This window comes from Scleropages formosus, chromosome 6 (assembly GCF_900964775.1).
Source record: "Scleropages formosus chromosome 6, fSclFor1.1, whole genome shotgun sequence".
NCBI lineage: Eukaryota > Metazoa > Chordata > Actinopteri > Osteoglossiformes > Osteoglossidae > Scleropages > Scleropages formosus.
The window spans coordinates 1,779,867-1,796,814 of NC_041811.1; the positions used below are offsets into that span (position 1 = coordinate 1,779,867).

The 16,948-nt window shown below is 44.4% G+C and overlaps 1 protein-coding gene across 3 annotated transcripts in view; it reads right to left on the minus strand.

The window, feature by feature from the left end:
- Positions 1-310: 310 nt before the first annotated feature.
- The window catches only part of LOC108932020 (NACHT, LRR and PYD domains-containing protein 3-like), a 39,382-nt gene continuing 22,744 nt past the window's right edge, over positions 311-16,948 (minus strand). For all 3 annotated transcript variants that reach the window (XM_029253228.1, XM_029253226.1, XM_029253227.1), the window contains 10 exons: positions 16,714-16,887; positions 12,340-12,513; positions 11,972-12,145; positions 9,229-9,402; positions 8,618-8,791; positions 4,206-4,379; positions 3,769-3,942; positions 3,283-3,456; positions 1,713-1,886; positions 311-490 (listed from right to left, as the gene is read on the minus strand). In XM_029253228.1, coding sequence (XP_029109061.1) covers positions 469-490; positions 1,713-1,886; positions 3,283-3,456; positions 3,769-3,942; positions 4,206-4,379; positions 8,618-8,791; positions 9,229-9,402; positions 11,972-12,145; positions 12,340-12,513; positions 16,714-16,887 — 1,588 coding nt within the window. In that variant the 3' untranslated portion in view covers positions 311-468. The remainder of the gene's footprint in view (positions 491-1,712; positions 1,887-3,282; positions 3,457-3,768; positions 3,943-4,205; positions 4,380-8,617; positions 8,792-9,228; positions 9,403-11,971; positions 12,146-12,339; positions 12,514-16,713; positions 16,888-16,948) is intronic.

Genomic DNA, 16,948 nt, shown 5'->3' on the forward strand with positions numbered 1-16,948 from the left:
TGTGTCCTGGAGCCAATTAGCTCTTTAATTTCACTTAATGTTGTGTTTCATGTCAATTTATAAGTGAAACTCAGTAAGTGAAGTCCACCCTGTGACACAATTCCTGGTCTCTCTATGGATTGGAGCAGGCCCCTCTGTGTCACAACAAATTCACCACTTTGTAGTGAACTATTACTTCATTTGGTTGTTTTATTTTTAAAAAACTACTACAGAAAAAATAACACACTTTATGGTAGATAATTCATTTACAGTCTCAGCTAATTATGACTATATCTACTTCAACATTTAATCACATATGATTTATAAAACAAGAATGAATATTATTCTATGTTCTGAGTGTGTCCCAGATCTTTCTGTAGAGCAGAGAGCAGCTCAAATGTTGACTCCTTTTTCTGATGATTTTTAAGATGCAGACGTGTCAGGTGTGAGGGGTTTGAACATAGAGTCGAGGAGAGAGAAGAGAGACCTTCATCCTAGAGTCCGTCTTATCCTGCAGAGAGAAGGAGGAAAGCTCTTCACTTTACTTGGACCGCACCACTCCTACCCCTGTGGGAGCAGGGGTTGGAGACCTGCAGGAACAGACTGAGGGACGGAGCCCCTCCAACCCTTTCTTTCACATTCTGTCGTCAACTTAGTCTGCAAGTCCATGGCAGATGGAAAACTGAGTGAGCTGATAATGGCTGCGCTCTCCTACTCTTCTAATTGCAATGTTCCACGCTCCAGCCCACACGTGTGGTCACTTCTGTTTTATGCTTTTTTCGAAAGATATTTAAGAAGAATCTTCTATGTTTCCATTGATAGAGAGAGGGATTAGCAGAGTAACAGCTGTACAACACTACACGCATCGACCATGTGCTGCCTACCGACTGTCTCTCATTGAGAGCAAAGGCTCCTCTCATCCTTGTCATGACCTCTGGGGAACGATACTCTAGGTTATTGATAGTCCACAAGAGACGCTCCACTAGACAAAGTTTAGCTACCTTCCACACACACGTATCCCAACAAACATTCTTTAAAAAAATAACTTTCCACCAAAATAGTTGTGGAATCCCCTTTGAGACAACACCTTTCCTCGCAGCCTTTCCAGGCCCTTGTTCTGTGTTCTTTGCTTCCTGAATTACGACCTCCCACTCTTCAAACCACAACCACGGCTCTTCGGATCTCACTCCCTTTGCTGACCAGCCCCTCAAATCAAGAACTCTGTCCCTCGAACCTTGGAACCCCTCCCACAACAACCATGCCTACATCCTGTGTGTCCTTCTGTATTTGGGACTCCAGTAACCCCTGCCTCGTGTGTTTCCTTTTCTATGTCCTCCTTTATGGATTCAGCTCCCTGCCACGCTTCTACTCTGCCTCACCAAAAACACTCTGCTCTTGTGTCCTGATTCCAAATAACCCACGGAAAACTGTGAGAGTTTTACTGCATTCGCCAATTTTAATTCATTCTCTTTTTATTGTTCTCTGAGATGGAGAAAAGTGTCTGCTAAATGAATAAATGTCAAGGTATTAAAGGTACATTAATATAACACTTTATGGCCCATGTTATTTTTACACTATGGAATGTACAGTACTGTATATGTCTCAGGTAAAAACTCATCAGATTCCATTCTCCATTTATGCTGTTCTGATGACCATGTTGAGCTCCGTTTTGTTCAGCTCTGCATTTTCTAGGAACACATATAGAGCTACAATCAAAGAATTACTGTACTTACCGTAGTATCTCCAATTTACAGCGTGGATCCTTCAGTAGAGCAGACAGCAGTTTCACTCCTGAATCTCCTGGGTCATTGTAGTTCAGATCCAGCTCTCTCAGGTGTGAGGGATTCGAACACAAAGCTGAAGCCAGAGAAGAACAGCCTTCCTCTCTGATTTCACACCCTGACAACCTGCAGAGAGAAGGAGTAAAACTCTTCACTCTCCCCATGTGGGCATACAGTTAAGTAAAGAAATATTTGCATTTCATTGTTTATAATGCGAGTGTGGTGGCGCAGTGGGTTGGACCGGGTCCTGCTCTTCTGGGGGTCGAGTCCTGCTTGGGGTGCCTTGTGACGGACTGGCGTCCTGTCCTGGGTGTGTCCCCTCTCTCTCTGGCCTTACGCCCTGTGTTACCGGGTAGGCTCCGGTTCCCCGCGACCCCATATGGAACAAGTGGTTCTGAAGGTGTGTGTGTTTATAATGGAAAATCACACACACACATTTTCAGAACCGCTTGTCCCATACATGGACCAGAGCCTACCCGGCAACACAGGGCGTAAGGGTGGAGGGGGAGGGGACACACCCAGGACGGGACGCCAGGCCGTCGCAAGGCACCCCAAGCGGGACTCAAACCCCAGACCCACTGGAGAGCAGGACCCGGTCCAACCCACTGCACCACTGCACCCCTATGTCCTCATATTAGTTATTACTAATAATTCAAAGAATGACAAATAAACCCTAATACAACTGAGCTAAAAATGGAATCATTCATGTCAGTGAAAATCATTACAGCAAAATGTAATATATTGTACTACAGTGACACAATGTGATCAAACTGTACAACGTCCACCTGACTCTCTCTAAGAAAACAAAGTCTTTAGAGTTTTGTACATTTCATGCTTTCTCATGGTCTCTTAGAGCTCAACGTAAAGTCTGCAATTTGCAGTGTGGATTCTGCAGTCCAGCACAGAGCAGCTTCATTCCTGAATCCTGCAGCTTATTGCCACTCAGGTCCAGATATTTAACACTGGATGAGTTTGAGCTGATGGCTGAAGATAAAGCTTCACAACATTTCCCAGTGAGGTGACATCTGTTCAAACTAGAAAAGGAATCATGTTGAATCAGAGAAGGCAACACAAAGTCCTCTCTACCTACAGACCCTACAATAGATCTTCTGCAGAAGCACTGCTGACAAACACACACCTTTGTCCTCTGTGGTGTGAAATGGGCTATATTAGTGTAAATACGTACAGGAGATGTTGTGAAAATTACAAAACCCACTAACAAGTACAGATGAAAATATAACTCATTCTCTCGAAGAGCTCCTGAGCTGTGAAAATGAGCATCCGATTCAACATCAGGTGTGTTACAGGACTTTTTATTGCCTCAAATGTATTAAAAGGTACATTATTACAACACTTTATACACTATGGAATGTACAATACTGTATTTGCTTCAGGTAAAAGACCCATCAGATTCCCTTCTCCATTTATGCTGTTCTAATGACCATGTTGAGCTCTGTTTTGTTCAGCTCTGCAATTTCTAGAAACACATATAGAGCCACAATCAAGTAATTACTGTACTTACTGTAGCTTCTCCAATTTACAGCGTGGATCCTCCAGTAGAGCAGACAGCAGTTTCACTCCTGAATCTCCTGGGTCATTGTAGTTCAGATCCAGCTCTCTCAGGTGTGAGGGATTCGAACACAAAGCTGAAGCCAGAGAAGAACAGCCTTCCTCTCTGATTTCACACCCTGACAACCTGCAGAGAGAAGAAAAAAGCTCTTCACTCTCCCAGTGTTCATGAAGGGCTGCTGTAATATTATGACAGAAGTTGAACAGTGGATATTGAGGAGTCCAGAGAAGATGAAAAGAGGAATGTCCATGCAGAATTATGGTGTTATTCTCACTTTATTTGTCCTCTGTTTATGAACCACAGGTGAGTGTTTGTGATGAGGGGGTTGGTTTAATCCTTTTCTCTGAATTGCAGTTTGGCAAAAATCCCTGTAAAGGCCTCTAACTGACCTCGTCATGAGTAGCATTAATTATGTGGAAATAGGACCACAGTACACACCTCAGTATCTCCAGTTTACAGTGATGATCCTCCAGTACAGCACACAGAAGTTTCATTCTTGATGCCTGTATGTGATTGTTGCTCAGGTCCAGCTCTCTCAGGTCAGACAAGTTTGAACACAAAGCTGAAGCCACATCTGAACAATTTTTCTTAAAGTCTTGACCTTGGAAAATCCTGGAAATCAGACAAAGTCTGAAATTACCACAGTAAAAAGTGACTGAAAGAGTTCATTGTTCTTTATTTACTACTTTCATATTTTTCACAGTGGATACATTAAATCATACCTCATCAATAAGTTCCTGTTCTACTGTTCATTTAAAACATTTCTTTAAGAAATGCTTTTTCTGCACATTGATTTCCATGTCAGAATTATGAGGTAATATTGCAGACAGAATCCAACAAACATCACTACTGCTGCACTGAACACACATGTGTACCTGAGTGTTTCCAATTTACAGTGTGAGTCCACCAACAGGGCACACAGTAATATCACTTCCGAGTTCCCCAGGTGATTATTGCTCAGGTCCAGCTCTCTCAGGTGTGATGGGTTCGAACACAGAGCTGAAGTCAGAGAGGAACTGCCGTTTTTAGTGACTCCACAGCTTGACAACCTGTACGGGAAAAAAGGAGAAAAGCTCTCCACTCTCCTCAAAAGCCCAGAAGTGATTTCTGGTACAACTCAAATGTTGACCATAGAATGTTTTTACTTAACGCTGCACCATATTTTGTATAACTTATACAAACTTACTTATATAACACATATTTCAATTACCACTCAATTTGCTGATATTTTATGTTTTATCTGATTTTTGTTTTATTGTTTTGAGGTGTAAATCTGAGTTTATTTTCTCTTCCCCTTTTGCTCTTCATGTTGACCCCCCAACAAGCTCCTGTGTGGATGTTGGGAGTGTGTCCATATCCAGCCCCCAACAGGAGTTTACCAGGTAACATACCCAGCAAAGCATCACACAGCACAGCCGAAATTACAACTGACTGGAGGTATTCCTGGTGACCAAAACAAAAAGCACAACCCATACTGGCTCCTCCTGTTAAAAAAACGGCACGGTGGAACATTTCCATTTACATTGACATTTATTCATTTAACAGACGCTTTTCTCCAAAGTGATGTCGATTTCATAGAAAATACAATTTGTGCCTTACATTAGCAAAAATACAAAGAGAGTTGCAGACATGCAATTCTTAAGTACAGTTAGTTTGTTTCACCATATGTACCAATGTTCATCACCCAAAAAGCTGCATAAAACTTTATCTAAATATCAATGATATTGACAAAATATCGAGGGAGCAGTGAATAGCTGTGCACCTGCACCTGGGTATTGCGAGAGGATGTGGGTTCGATCCCTGCTCAGTCTGTGTGGAGTTGGCATGTTCTGTGTGCATGGATTTCCCCCGGGTGCTCTGGTTACCTCCCAGCTGAATTGGTCACTCTAAAAATCACCCATTGCGTGTAAGGATGAGTGACTCATTGTAAGTAGTGTATCTAGCAGAGTAAGTCACCCTGGTGAATAAGGTGTGGGCTGATAACACTACACAGTGTTCATTGGAAGTCACTCTGGAGAAAAGCATCTGTCTAATGAATAAATATAAACTTCAGGTGTAAACCTCAGCATCAAGAATCTTCCGTCCTCCAGCCGTCCCCAAGGTCGACAGCACCAAAGGAATCCTCAGAGCGACCTGCACTCTGTCTGCCTTCATAGTCAGGGACAGAGCCATGGGAAACCTACAAGGCGCAGCACAATGGCTGGAGCACACTGACTACAGCAGAGAAACTAGGGCTGCTTCTGGAAGGCAAAGCGCTAACTGTCCTGCTTGACAGAAGGGTGGATCAACACTGCAAACTGCACTCCAGTGGCAGGCCTGAGACGTATGCATACTGGACCAGAGCGCAGCTATCAGGGCGGAGGGTTTGGTGGAGGAGATGTTCTGCCGCTTCAGCTTTGACCAGGGCAGGAATTTCCAATTGCTGGTCATGAGGGAGGTGTGTGACTGGCTGGGAGTACAGGAGACATGCACCGCATCTCTGAAACCATCTGGTGGAGCATTTTAACAGCACGCTCACCACAGAGCTCTCCGTCCTCACCTCCTGACACCAGATTGACTGAGACAAGTACCTTCCCCTGGTCCTGTGGGTGTGCTGCTGTGCTGTCGAAGAATCCATCTGCTCTGGCATGAGATAAGGACCCCAGTGGACTTAGTTTTCGGCGTCCCAGCAAAGGCTGAGGTGAATGGAGAGCGAGGGCCAGGATACCATCAGTTATTGTGTCAGGGGCTGGAGTCCGTGCACAATTTAGCTGGGTGCCACCTGACGGAGGCGGGAAGGCAACAAAGGTGTGTGTATGACGTGCAGTGCTGCAGGCATTCCCTGAACCCAAGGGTTCAAGTGTGGGATTATAGCACCCAGTGGAAACGCGAACTTTGCTCCAAGTTCATTGACAGCTGGGCCCCTGTGTCCTCCTAGACCAGCTTTCTTTAGTAGAGCCTCCCATCGCGAGTCCACCAGGTTTTACCCCCCTTACCCTCTCACGCAGATCCAGGAGGGAACGTATGTTGCCTCAGCGCCTTACAGACTTGCGTTGGGGCCTCGCGGGTTCCCAAGAGGGACGAGCCTTAAAGGGGGACAATGTAGCAGTCCCGAGGAGGACTGATGTGAATTAATGTAACTAGTCGGGAAGTTACAATTAAATAGTTCTATAGTTGTAGTAAGTTGTTGATAAATTGCTGGAGAAGCTCAGAGTGGCCTGAGGGAACTCACATGTGTTTGAGAGATTTTCTTGTACTGTCTGTCGTGCCTTTGTGAAGGCTGTGGCTGAGGACATACACGCGGTCAATAAAGAGCACCTGTCTCTAGTAGCACTGCTGGAGGGGGCAATATGACATGCACGCACACAGTATAAACTGTTTGTCTGATACAGGGTCACAGGGAACCAGAGCCTAACCCAGCAGCACAGGGCAAAAGGTTGGAGAGGAAGAGGACACACCCAGGACAGGATGCCAGTCTGTCGCAAGGCACCCCAAGTGGGACTCGAACCCCAGACCCACCGGAGAGCAGGATCTGGACCAACCCACTGTACCGCCACGCCCCCTTCACAATACGATTCGAGTTAAATAATATGGTGTTTGTCTCCACTTTGTGGGCTCATGGTGAAATGAATCATAACGTTCTGTATGTGCTCATTGTAATAGGAGTATAACTGTACAATGTTCATGGACCTTCATGGATTGCTGAGTCTTTGTATTGTAAGGTATAAGAGACTTTTTCTTTCTTCATTTCCTTTCTCCTTCCCACAGCTTTTACAGTGAATGAACGCTGTGCCATTAAACTCTGCATTAATTACTAGTTCTGGAGCAGACCATAATTCACTTGGGGCTACTACAGAGAGCACTAGCACAAGACGTAGACCACTTTACCCACATTGGTAGTGTACTCACCAGGGACAGTGACACAGAGGCACAAGTTAACTGCAGGACAGGCTGTCACATCCACACCTGCACCACAATTGACAGCACCTGACGCTGATCAGGCACCTGCTGACAATTTGAGCACTTGGCTTTAAAAGACCCTCCTCAGCTCCTTCGCACATCCGGAATTTCAATGAGACAACCGACCTCCTTTGTACCTAGTCCCAGTTCCCCGTTTCCCAGCTTTCTGCCCATTCGCCTTGTCATCCAACTACGTCCATGGCTCCTCGCGCCCACTTCGACTGATGATTGACCGACTCTTCACCCATCCCTGACAATGAGAACTCGCCTGACCCCTCGGTACTTGAGAAACAATCCTGCACTTGGGTCCAGCCGTCCCCACGTCCTCAATTCCATGTGGCACAGGCAAAGTGCTGTCAGCATTCCAGCGAAGCCACACAATATCATGACATATCAACACCTGTACAACACCTGTAAGAAGCACCTGTTTAATGCTACTATCCTACTTTTTACAGTGAAATGGGTGGTATTAAAACACTTAATGTGTGAAATAAGGGTTGACACATACAGCATTCAAATTTCTCGTATTTACTGATGTCTTTGTTCAAGGGCACTTAAATTTACATACTAAGGTGCTTACAATTGTTCATCCACTCGTACAGCTGAGTATTTCTTCAACTGCAGGAACTCAGAGCAAGTATGTGTCTCGAAGGTACACCAGCTGGAGCAGCAGTTTAAATCCCAAACTGTCCAACTACAATGCAACAACTCAACTCATTGTTACCTCATGTAATACCATGGTACATTGTACACACTAAACCTTTCAAGAAACACCACTACAACCTATAAAAATCAATGAAATTTTTTACATAAAGTGTTTCTTTATTGCTTCTGTTTGAGAAAAAGGACATCTGACTGACTTGAATATACGAAGCCCATAACCACTAAATCACTTGGTGCCTTTGCTGGACTTTGGACTGACACACTTGCCGAAGTCACTTGTCCCAAGCAGGGTCACAGTGAGCCAAACCCAACAACACATGGCACAAGGCTGGAGGGGGAAGGGACACACCCAGGACAGGATGCCAGCCCATCAAAAGACACCCCAAGCAGGACTTGAACCCCAGACCCACCCGAGAGCAGGACCCAGCCAAGCCCCCTGCACCACCGCATCACTTTTCTGAATGGATGGAAGGGAAATTTTCAACTTAAATATTGAGCTCATTTACAATTGCTTTAGATCAGGAAACTGCCAATGGAGGATTTTTTCCTCTGTATTTATTACACAGGCCATAATTTCCAAATCACAGATAAGAATACGTAGGATTATAGTAGAGTATAGTAGACGGGAGAGTGAACATGCTGCATTAACCATTATAATCCTGTTAAAACACACTACAGTACTCACTGTACTTTCTCCAGCTGACATTTTGGATCCAGCAGTATGTCAGACAGCCGTTTCACTCCTGAATCCCCTGGACGATTGCTGCTCATATCTAGTTCTCTCAAGTAAAAGGGGTTTGAATGTAGAGCTGAAGCCAGAGAAGAAAACCCTTCCTCTGTGATTCCACACTCTCTCAGCCTGCAGAGAGAAGGAGAGAAGCTGTTCGCTCTCATAGTGCTAGACATAGCTCAGTACAGGGGTATTCTATAATAATAAACAAACAATAACCACAAACATAATGTAACGACCTAGGTTACCAGGAGTTTGAGCAGGAAATGGGTTTATTGTAAATAGCTGGATTGTGGGTAAGATGTGGATTAAGTGTTTAACCACTGTGGAAATTTACAGGGAATATAAAGGAGTACTATACAACTACTTGTTGGACAACTGTACATAAACTAAATACATAATCTATGGATATAAAATCCAGTTTTCAGCAGAAGCAGCCTGGGCTACTTCTGTTTTCAATGATGGCAAAAACATGGAAAAAGCTGCACAGTGCTCATATGCATAATGTCTAAAGTTCTCCATGTATTCATATATATTACTACTTTGTCCTGACACTAAGAACTCACATTAGTGTTGCAAGTTTGCACTGTGGATTCTCCAGAGCAGCACAGAGCAGCTTCACTCCTGAGTCCTGCAGCTCATTGTCACTCATGTCCAGTTCTCTCAGGGTGTCACAGTTGGAGAGGAGGGTTGAAGCCAACTTTTCACAGCATTTTGCACTGAGCTTACATCCTTTAAGCCTGGAAACACACAAAAGGTAAATCAGATACAGGTGATCCCTGATTTACGATGGGATACATCATAAAGTCAAACACATCATAAGTCAAAAATATTATCAATCAAAAATGCATTTAATACATGTGGATCACTGCCACTACCCAGCATCAGAAAGGAGTATTGCTCTGTATATCACTTGCCCAGGGGAAAAAAGTTAAAATTCAAAATTTGAAGTATGGTTTCTCCTGAATGTCTGTTGCCAGCTCACCATCATAAAGTTAAAAACAAATCCCTACCTCTCCCTACATTTTATGGGTGCAAACATGTCATTGCTCTGATTGTTGTCACCGTGTTTTGTGTGTGAGGGATTTAGTACAGTAGCTGCTTAGCATTTCTAGCAGTTACAGTGTCACGCCCCCCCACGGCTGCGCAACAGGGAACACCTGCTTCGAATTGGCAAGCACAAGCTTTAAAAGGGGCTGCGGAACATAGCCCGATGCAGAACCTTGTTCAGCCTTATTGATCATTTGCGCTCCTTGTTCCTCGCCCCGCTCCTCGCTCCTCGTTCTCGCCTCGTCTCCGACTCACTGGTTTGCCTGATCACTCGCCTCTTTCTTGGATTACGGTTCTTGGATTTGCCCATTTGGATTCTGTTTGTACATTGGTGACCCTTTGCCTGTTCCCTAACAATGTCTGCTGCACCGCCCCTTGACCAAGCTTCCTGTGCCCCGCACTTGGGTCCAACGCAACCGCGCCGGGGGAATAGCATGACATATAGACCTACAGTTATTCATGTAGAAAATGGCATCACTTTGAACATCAAATAAAAGGTACAATCAGTACAGAAAACTTCAAAGAGGCAGATTCAAATCAAATCTGTGTCAAACACACTTCTCTCCTGATCACCTGTCTGCTCCATAAATCTGTTTATATCTTCTTTACAGGTTTTACTTTCTATGAATTCTAAATGAAGCTACTTGCGAAATGTATGCCAACAAAACAGCAAAATAATCTTGGACTAACTGCACGTACTTTGAAAATCACATGTCTACATAAGCATCTCTCCATCTGCTGGTGAAATGCACTTTACTCTGAGATGTATGTCACTTTGGATAAAAGCATCTGCTGTATATAAACACTCACTAAGCACTTTATTAGCAACATCTGTACACCTGCTTATTCATGCAGTTGTCTAATCTGCGAATCATGTGACAGCAACGTAGAGTATAAAATCATGCAGATACAGGTCAGGAGCTTCAATTAATGCTCGCATTACAAACACCATAATGGGGGAAAAAATATGATCTGATGTTGGTGTCGGGCGAGCTCGCTTGAGTGTTTCTGTAACTGCTGATCTTCTGGGATTTTCATGCACAACAGTCTCTAGAGTTTATTCAGAACAGTGTGAAAAACAGAAAACATCCAGCGAGCGGCAGTTCTGCGGACAGAAATGCCCTCTTGATGAGAGAGATCAGAGGAGAATATTCGGCCAGACTGGTTTGGACTAACAGAAAGGTAACTCAGGTAACCACTTTTTACAACTGTGGTGAGAAGAAAGGCATCTCAGAGTGCACAGCAAGTGGAACCTTAAGGCGAATTGGCTACAACAGCAGAAGACCACGCTGGGTTCCACTCCTGTCAGCCAGGAACAGAAAGCTGAGGCTACAGTGGGCACAGGCTCACCAAAACTGGACAGTCGAAGACTGTAAAAACGTAGCCTGGTCTTTTGAATCTCAATTTCTGCTGAGGCACAGAGGTGGTACGGTCAGAATTTGGCGTCAACAAGATGATTCTGTGGACCAGTCGGTCTGATGTCAACATTCCAGGCTGCTGCTGGAGGTGTAAAGGTGTGAAGAATGTTTTGTTGGCACACTTTGGGCCCATTAATACCAATCAATCATCACTTGTAAAGCACAGACTGAGCATTGTTGCTGCCCATCTGCATCCCTTTGAGGCCATGATTTACCCATCTTCTAATGCCTACTTCCAACATGATAATCCACCATGTCACAAAGCAAAAGTCTTCTCAAAATGATTTCATGAACATGACAATGAGTTCAGTGCTCTTCAGTGGCCATTCCAGTCACCGGATCCAGTAGAACACCTTTGGGATGTGGTAGAATGGGAGATTCACAGCGATGAATGTGCATCTGAAAAATCTGCAGAAATTGTGTGATGCAGTCCTGTCAACATGGGCCAGAATATCAAAGGAACGATTTCAGCATCTTGTAGAATCCTTGCCATGAAGAAGTGAGGCTGTTTTGAGGCCCTACAAAGGGAGGCCCTACCCAGTATTACTATAGTGTTCCTAATAAAGAGCTCTGTGAGTGTATATACTACTGTATACATGTACTGTATGTAGACACAGTGGCAGTGCAATCTTCGTGAAACACAGAAAATTCTCATCTGCACTTGTTCCAAAGCAAAGTATTCCTTTACAGAGGTAATTTTTCCTCTGTGTGTATTAACCATGGTGATTCTACCTATTTGTCAGCAAGCACGCGGGTTAGTCTAGTTGACCTTATCATAAGACCACAGTATTGACAAACCTACTGCATAGAAATGATGTTGAGGGAAGGCCACAATACACACCTCAGTGTTTCTGGTTTACAGTGAGGATCTTCCAGTACAGCACACAGCAGGTCCACTCCCGAGTTCCCGATGTGACTGTTGCTCAGGTCCAGCTCGCTCAGCTCAGATAACTTTGAACACAACACTGAAGCCAGAGTCGTAGGATCTCTCTTTAATTCTTGGCCATCAAAAAGTCTCAAAAAAGCAAAAATAAAAAAAAGTAATAATTATTCAAGCGCTCATCACAAAACCTGTTTTTTACGAAAGAACTGATCACTCAGTATTTCTGTTAGATAATTATCATTACTGAACATGTCTGCAAAAAACATTACGCAACATTTCATGCAGCTGTGTACATCAGTACTACTATTGTCATCATATTTGTATACCTGAGTTTTTCCAGTTTACAACTGGAGTCCACCAACAGGACACACAGTGATATCACTCCTGAGTCCACTATGTGATTTCCACTCATATCCAGCTCTCTCAGGTGGGACGGGTTCGAACGCAGAGCTGAAGCCAGAGAAAAACAGCCTTCTTCTGTGATTCCACAGTCTGATAGGCTGCAAAGAGAAGGAGAAAAAGTCTTCACTCTCCTAAGTTCAACACCTGAACCAGTGGCTCTCGTCAGCCTTTGCCTGTATCACACACTGGATACACAGTTATTTATGCAAGACATGTAGAAATTTAAGACTTTTACCAGAAACCAGTTAAGGCTACTTCTATTTTTCTTTAAAAGTGACGCCATTACAGAAATTCACCAGCCACACTTATTTGCACAACTTACAACTGAAAAATAATCACCTGAACATGCTTTTCAAGAAAAGTATCTTGAATTTTTGCATGAAATTTAGATCTGTAACAGCTTTTTTATAACATTGTAAAAAAGAAGGAAACCTGCAGGGAATACTTCATTACAGGAAACTTTGATATGAAGCTTACATTTTATGCGTTGGAGTTCAGTTGTTGACTAAATAAACAAATAATGTGCCAATTAAACATGGGGTGATTTTTCCCCAGTGTTCATTTCCTAAGTAAAATAATTATTAATTTTGTTGCTACCACTTCATCCTGACACGCATTCTTCTCGTGTAGTTGTGTGGACAGATAGAAGCAATCGGTCGTGTGTTGGTGCAGTTGTCGGTTGTGTTTATTTATTTATTTGTTTGTTTATTTATGTAATAGTTTTTGCAGTTTGTTAAGGTGCGTGTGTAGCCAAGAGTTCTGTGTCCCTGATTGAAAAGTGGGCATGACTCAGTCGATCGACTAATCGCATCTGTTTGTCTCGGTTACAATTGTCGGAATAGTTTTGTTTTTGATTAGGACTCTCAGCTGACATGAATTAGTCTGGTTTAAATAGCACCTGGTGACCCATAGCGGCAATAGCAGAAGCATCCTTTTGGTGCGAAGACTTGGGTGCAAAGACAAGGAAGTCTACCTGCGGGAGTCCTCCGAGGGAGGCCGCTGCCACTGTGTGATTTCTGCTATCATCATTGTGTTCTGTGAGGGATCATGTGTCAAAAATGTTGAGCATCAAAGCTCTCTGAGTCAGACACTCCCGCTGCAACAGTAACCTGGTTTATCCTTGTTTGTCAAACCCTCCATCCTGCTTTTACTTCTCAATGGGACTCTGAAACTGCTAGCCTGCTGTGAGGAAGGCTGACTTCATATCAGCCTACACCTCCCATCTTTCACTGGACCTCCTGGCCTGAACTGAAACCTGGATCACCCCAGACAGCACAGCCACAACCACTAACTACTCTTTCTCTCACACCCCTCGTCCCTCCGGCAGAGGTGGAGGCACAGGCCTGCTCATCTTTCCCTAGTGGAATATTCTGTTCTTCTTCTCCACCTGCATCATCTGTCCTCCTTTGAATTGCATGTTGTTTCTATAATTGCCCCGATAACTCTTGCTGTGGTTGTTCTTTATTGCCCTCCTGGCCCTCCCGACACCTTCCTGGATGACTAAGACATCTTGTTGCGCTCTCTCCCAGGGGACAACACTCCGATTCTCCTGGGTGACTTCAACATGCATGTTGAGGATATTCATACAAGCAGCCATCTATCACTCCTGCAGTCGTTCGACCTCTCCCTGCCCCAGTCCCCTGCTACTCACAAAACAGGCAATCACCTTGACCTTGTCTTTTCCCGTAACTGTCCTCACTGTTACTCCCCTGCATGTCTCTGATCACTTCTTCATCTCCTTCCAACCCTGCCTCACCACTAATCCCTCTCTCTTTCGTGCACCCAATGCCACTTTCTGCGGTACCTTAAAATCTCTCTCCCCTTCCTGTCTTGCCTCTGCCACGCTGTTTGCTTCCCCTTCTGCTCCACAGTTCTCGGATCTCTCAACCGACTATGCCACTAACATTTTCCTTTGTGCTCTATCTTCCTGTCTTGACTCTCTCTGTCCACTATCTTCCAGACCAGCACGCCCCAGTGCCACCCCATGGCTGGACGATACATTATGTGCTCATAGGACCAAACTCTGGGCTGCACAGTGACGATGGCGAAAATCCAAGACTCTCATGGACCTGAATGTCTACAAACAACTTTCAGCTACTTTTCACTCTGCCGTCTCTTCACTAAAACAACCTTTGTCCACAACAAAATACAGCTTGCAACTAAAAAAAACCACAGACTGTTAACCACCTTTTCATCCCTGCTGCCACCCCCCGCTTCATCTTCTCTCACTGCTGATGATTTTGCTTTGTTTTCCAGAGACAAAGTCAATGCAATTACGTACAAATTCTCAGCATCACCCTGCCCTGTTCACGCTGGACCTCCCTGCAAAGTCACGCTCTCAGAATTCAAGTTGCTCTCAGAATCTGCTCCGACCTTCTGACATCACACAGAGCCACCATCTGCTCGCTTGATCCGATCCCTTCGTCACTCCTACAGACCATCAGTCCGCAACTCTCCATCTTCATCTCCAGCATCACCAACTCCTCACTCTCCTCTGGCTGCTTTCCATCTACCTTCAAAACTGCTCTCATTTCACCAGTGGTAAAGAAACCCTCTCTGAACCCTAACTCAGCCCAAAACTACAGGCCAGTCTCCCTCCTGACCTTCCTGTCTAAAACTCTAGAAGAGGCAATCTGTGATCAACTATCTGAATTCCTCACCCAGAACCATCTGCTCGATGGTTATCGGTCTTGTTTCAAATTTAGTCACTTCACTGGGACGGCCCTTCTGGTGGTGTCTGATGCTCTCCAAGCTGCTATAGCCACCTCCCTCTCCTCGGTCCTCATCCTTCTCGACTTGGCACTAAAATGGTTTGAGTCCTACCTATCAGACAGATCCTACCAAGTGGTCTAGCGTGACTCCTGTTCTCTCCTCTGCCTCTCTCAACTGGTGTCCCACAGGGTTCGGTACTGGACCCTCTGCTCCTCTCGAGCTACACTTTCCTCCGCTGCCCTCATCGTCATTGTCTCCCATGGATTCAAAAACCACGGCTACACTGATGATACCCAGCTCTTTCTTTCTTTTCCACCTGGAGCATCAGACATTTCCACCCACATCGCTGCCTTCCTGTCGGACCTCTCTGCATGGATGTCTGATCACCACCTCCAACTCAACCTCTCTAAAACAGAGATTCTTCACCTGCCAGCTGGCCTGTCTTCCTGTCACGATCTCTCAATCAAACTGGACAATTCACTCATTTTGCCTACCTCGTCGGCTAAGAGTTTGGAAATGATGATCAACTCAAATCTATCTTTCTCTCAGGACATCGAAGCCACTATCTGGATCTGCAGATATAGCCTGCATAACATTCGCAGGATCCATCCTTACCTCACAGCAGACTCTGCCCAACTACTTGTCCAGGCTATGGTGATATCCCGTCTGGAGTACTCCAACTCTCTCCTGGGTGGCCTTCCCGCTACTGCCATCAAACCTCTACAGCTGACAAAGAACGCTGCTAGCCGAGTTTGTTTGACTTGCTGAAGCGTTTGCATGTATCTCCTCTACTCACCTCTGTGTGCTGGCTTCCCATAGCTGCCTGGATCAACTTTAAGACCCTGGTTTTTACCAACAAATGCATCAGTGGAAATACTCCCAGCTATCTTCAAAACTTGATCAAATGCTACTCCCTAACCAGACTGCTACGCTTCACATATGCCCACTCGGTGGTCCCATGCTTGAAAGGTAAAGCCCGGAGGTTCCCAGTTCTGGCTCCATTGTGGTAGAACAACTTCCCCCTCTCACTCAGAACCACTGAAACTCTGTCCTGGTTTCAAAAGAGTCTGAAAACTCATCTCTTCCAAAGTCACTTCGCCCATGATCCCTTAAGTTCATGTAAGGTGTTGCTCAAAATGTTCATGCACCATAACTTTAAGATCATTTCCAGATTAACCTTTACACAGCTGCTACTCCTGTAATGTACATAAATGTTTGTGTATCTCAAAAAAATAAGAAGGACGATAATCATCGATATTCTGAGTTTATGCAGCTATTTGTGTAAGAAACATTGATGCATATGGTGGAAAGAAACTAACTAACCAACCATACTTAAGAATCACACAACTGCGACTGTCTCTTTCTCCTAATGTAATGCACAAATTGTATTTTCTATGAGATGTACGTTGCTTTAGAGAAAAGTGTCTGCTAAATGAATAAATGTAAATGTAATGCAATTCTCAAATAATTATCATTTTGTCAAGCAGAATGTGAAGGGCTCTACCTGAAGATACTATAATTTTGAGTTCTTCATTATGATGCATTGTATGGTTATTGCTTCTGCTAGAAAGGGTCACTGCACTCACTTTAAATTTTTTAGTTTACAGTTGGGAGTCTGAAGCACAGCACAAAGTTGCTGCAATCCTGAGTCCTTTGGGTTGTTTCTACTCATGTCCAGCTCTCTCAGATGTGAGGAATTTGAACCCAGAACAGAAGCCAGAGCAGAATATCCTTCCTCTGTGACTCCACAGTTTGACAACCTGAAGAAAGATAGAAAAAACTTCTTTACTCTTCCGGTATTCAATAAAAGTGAATACTCAT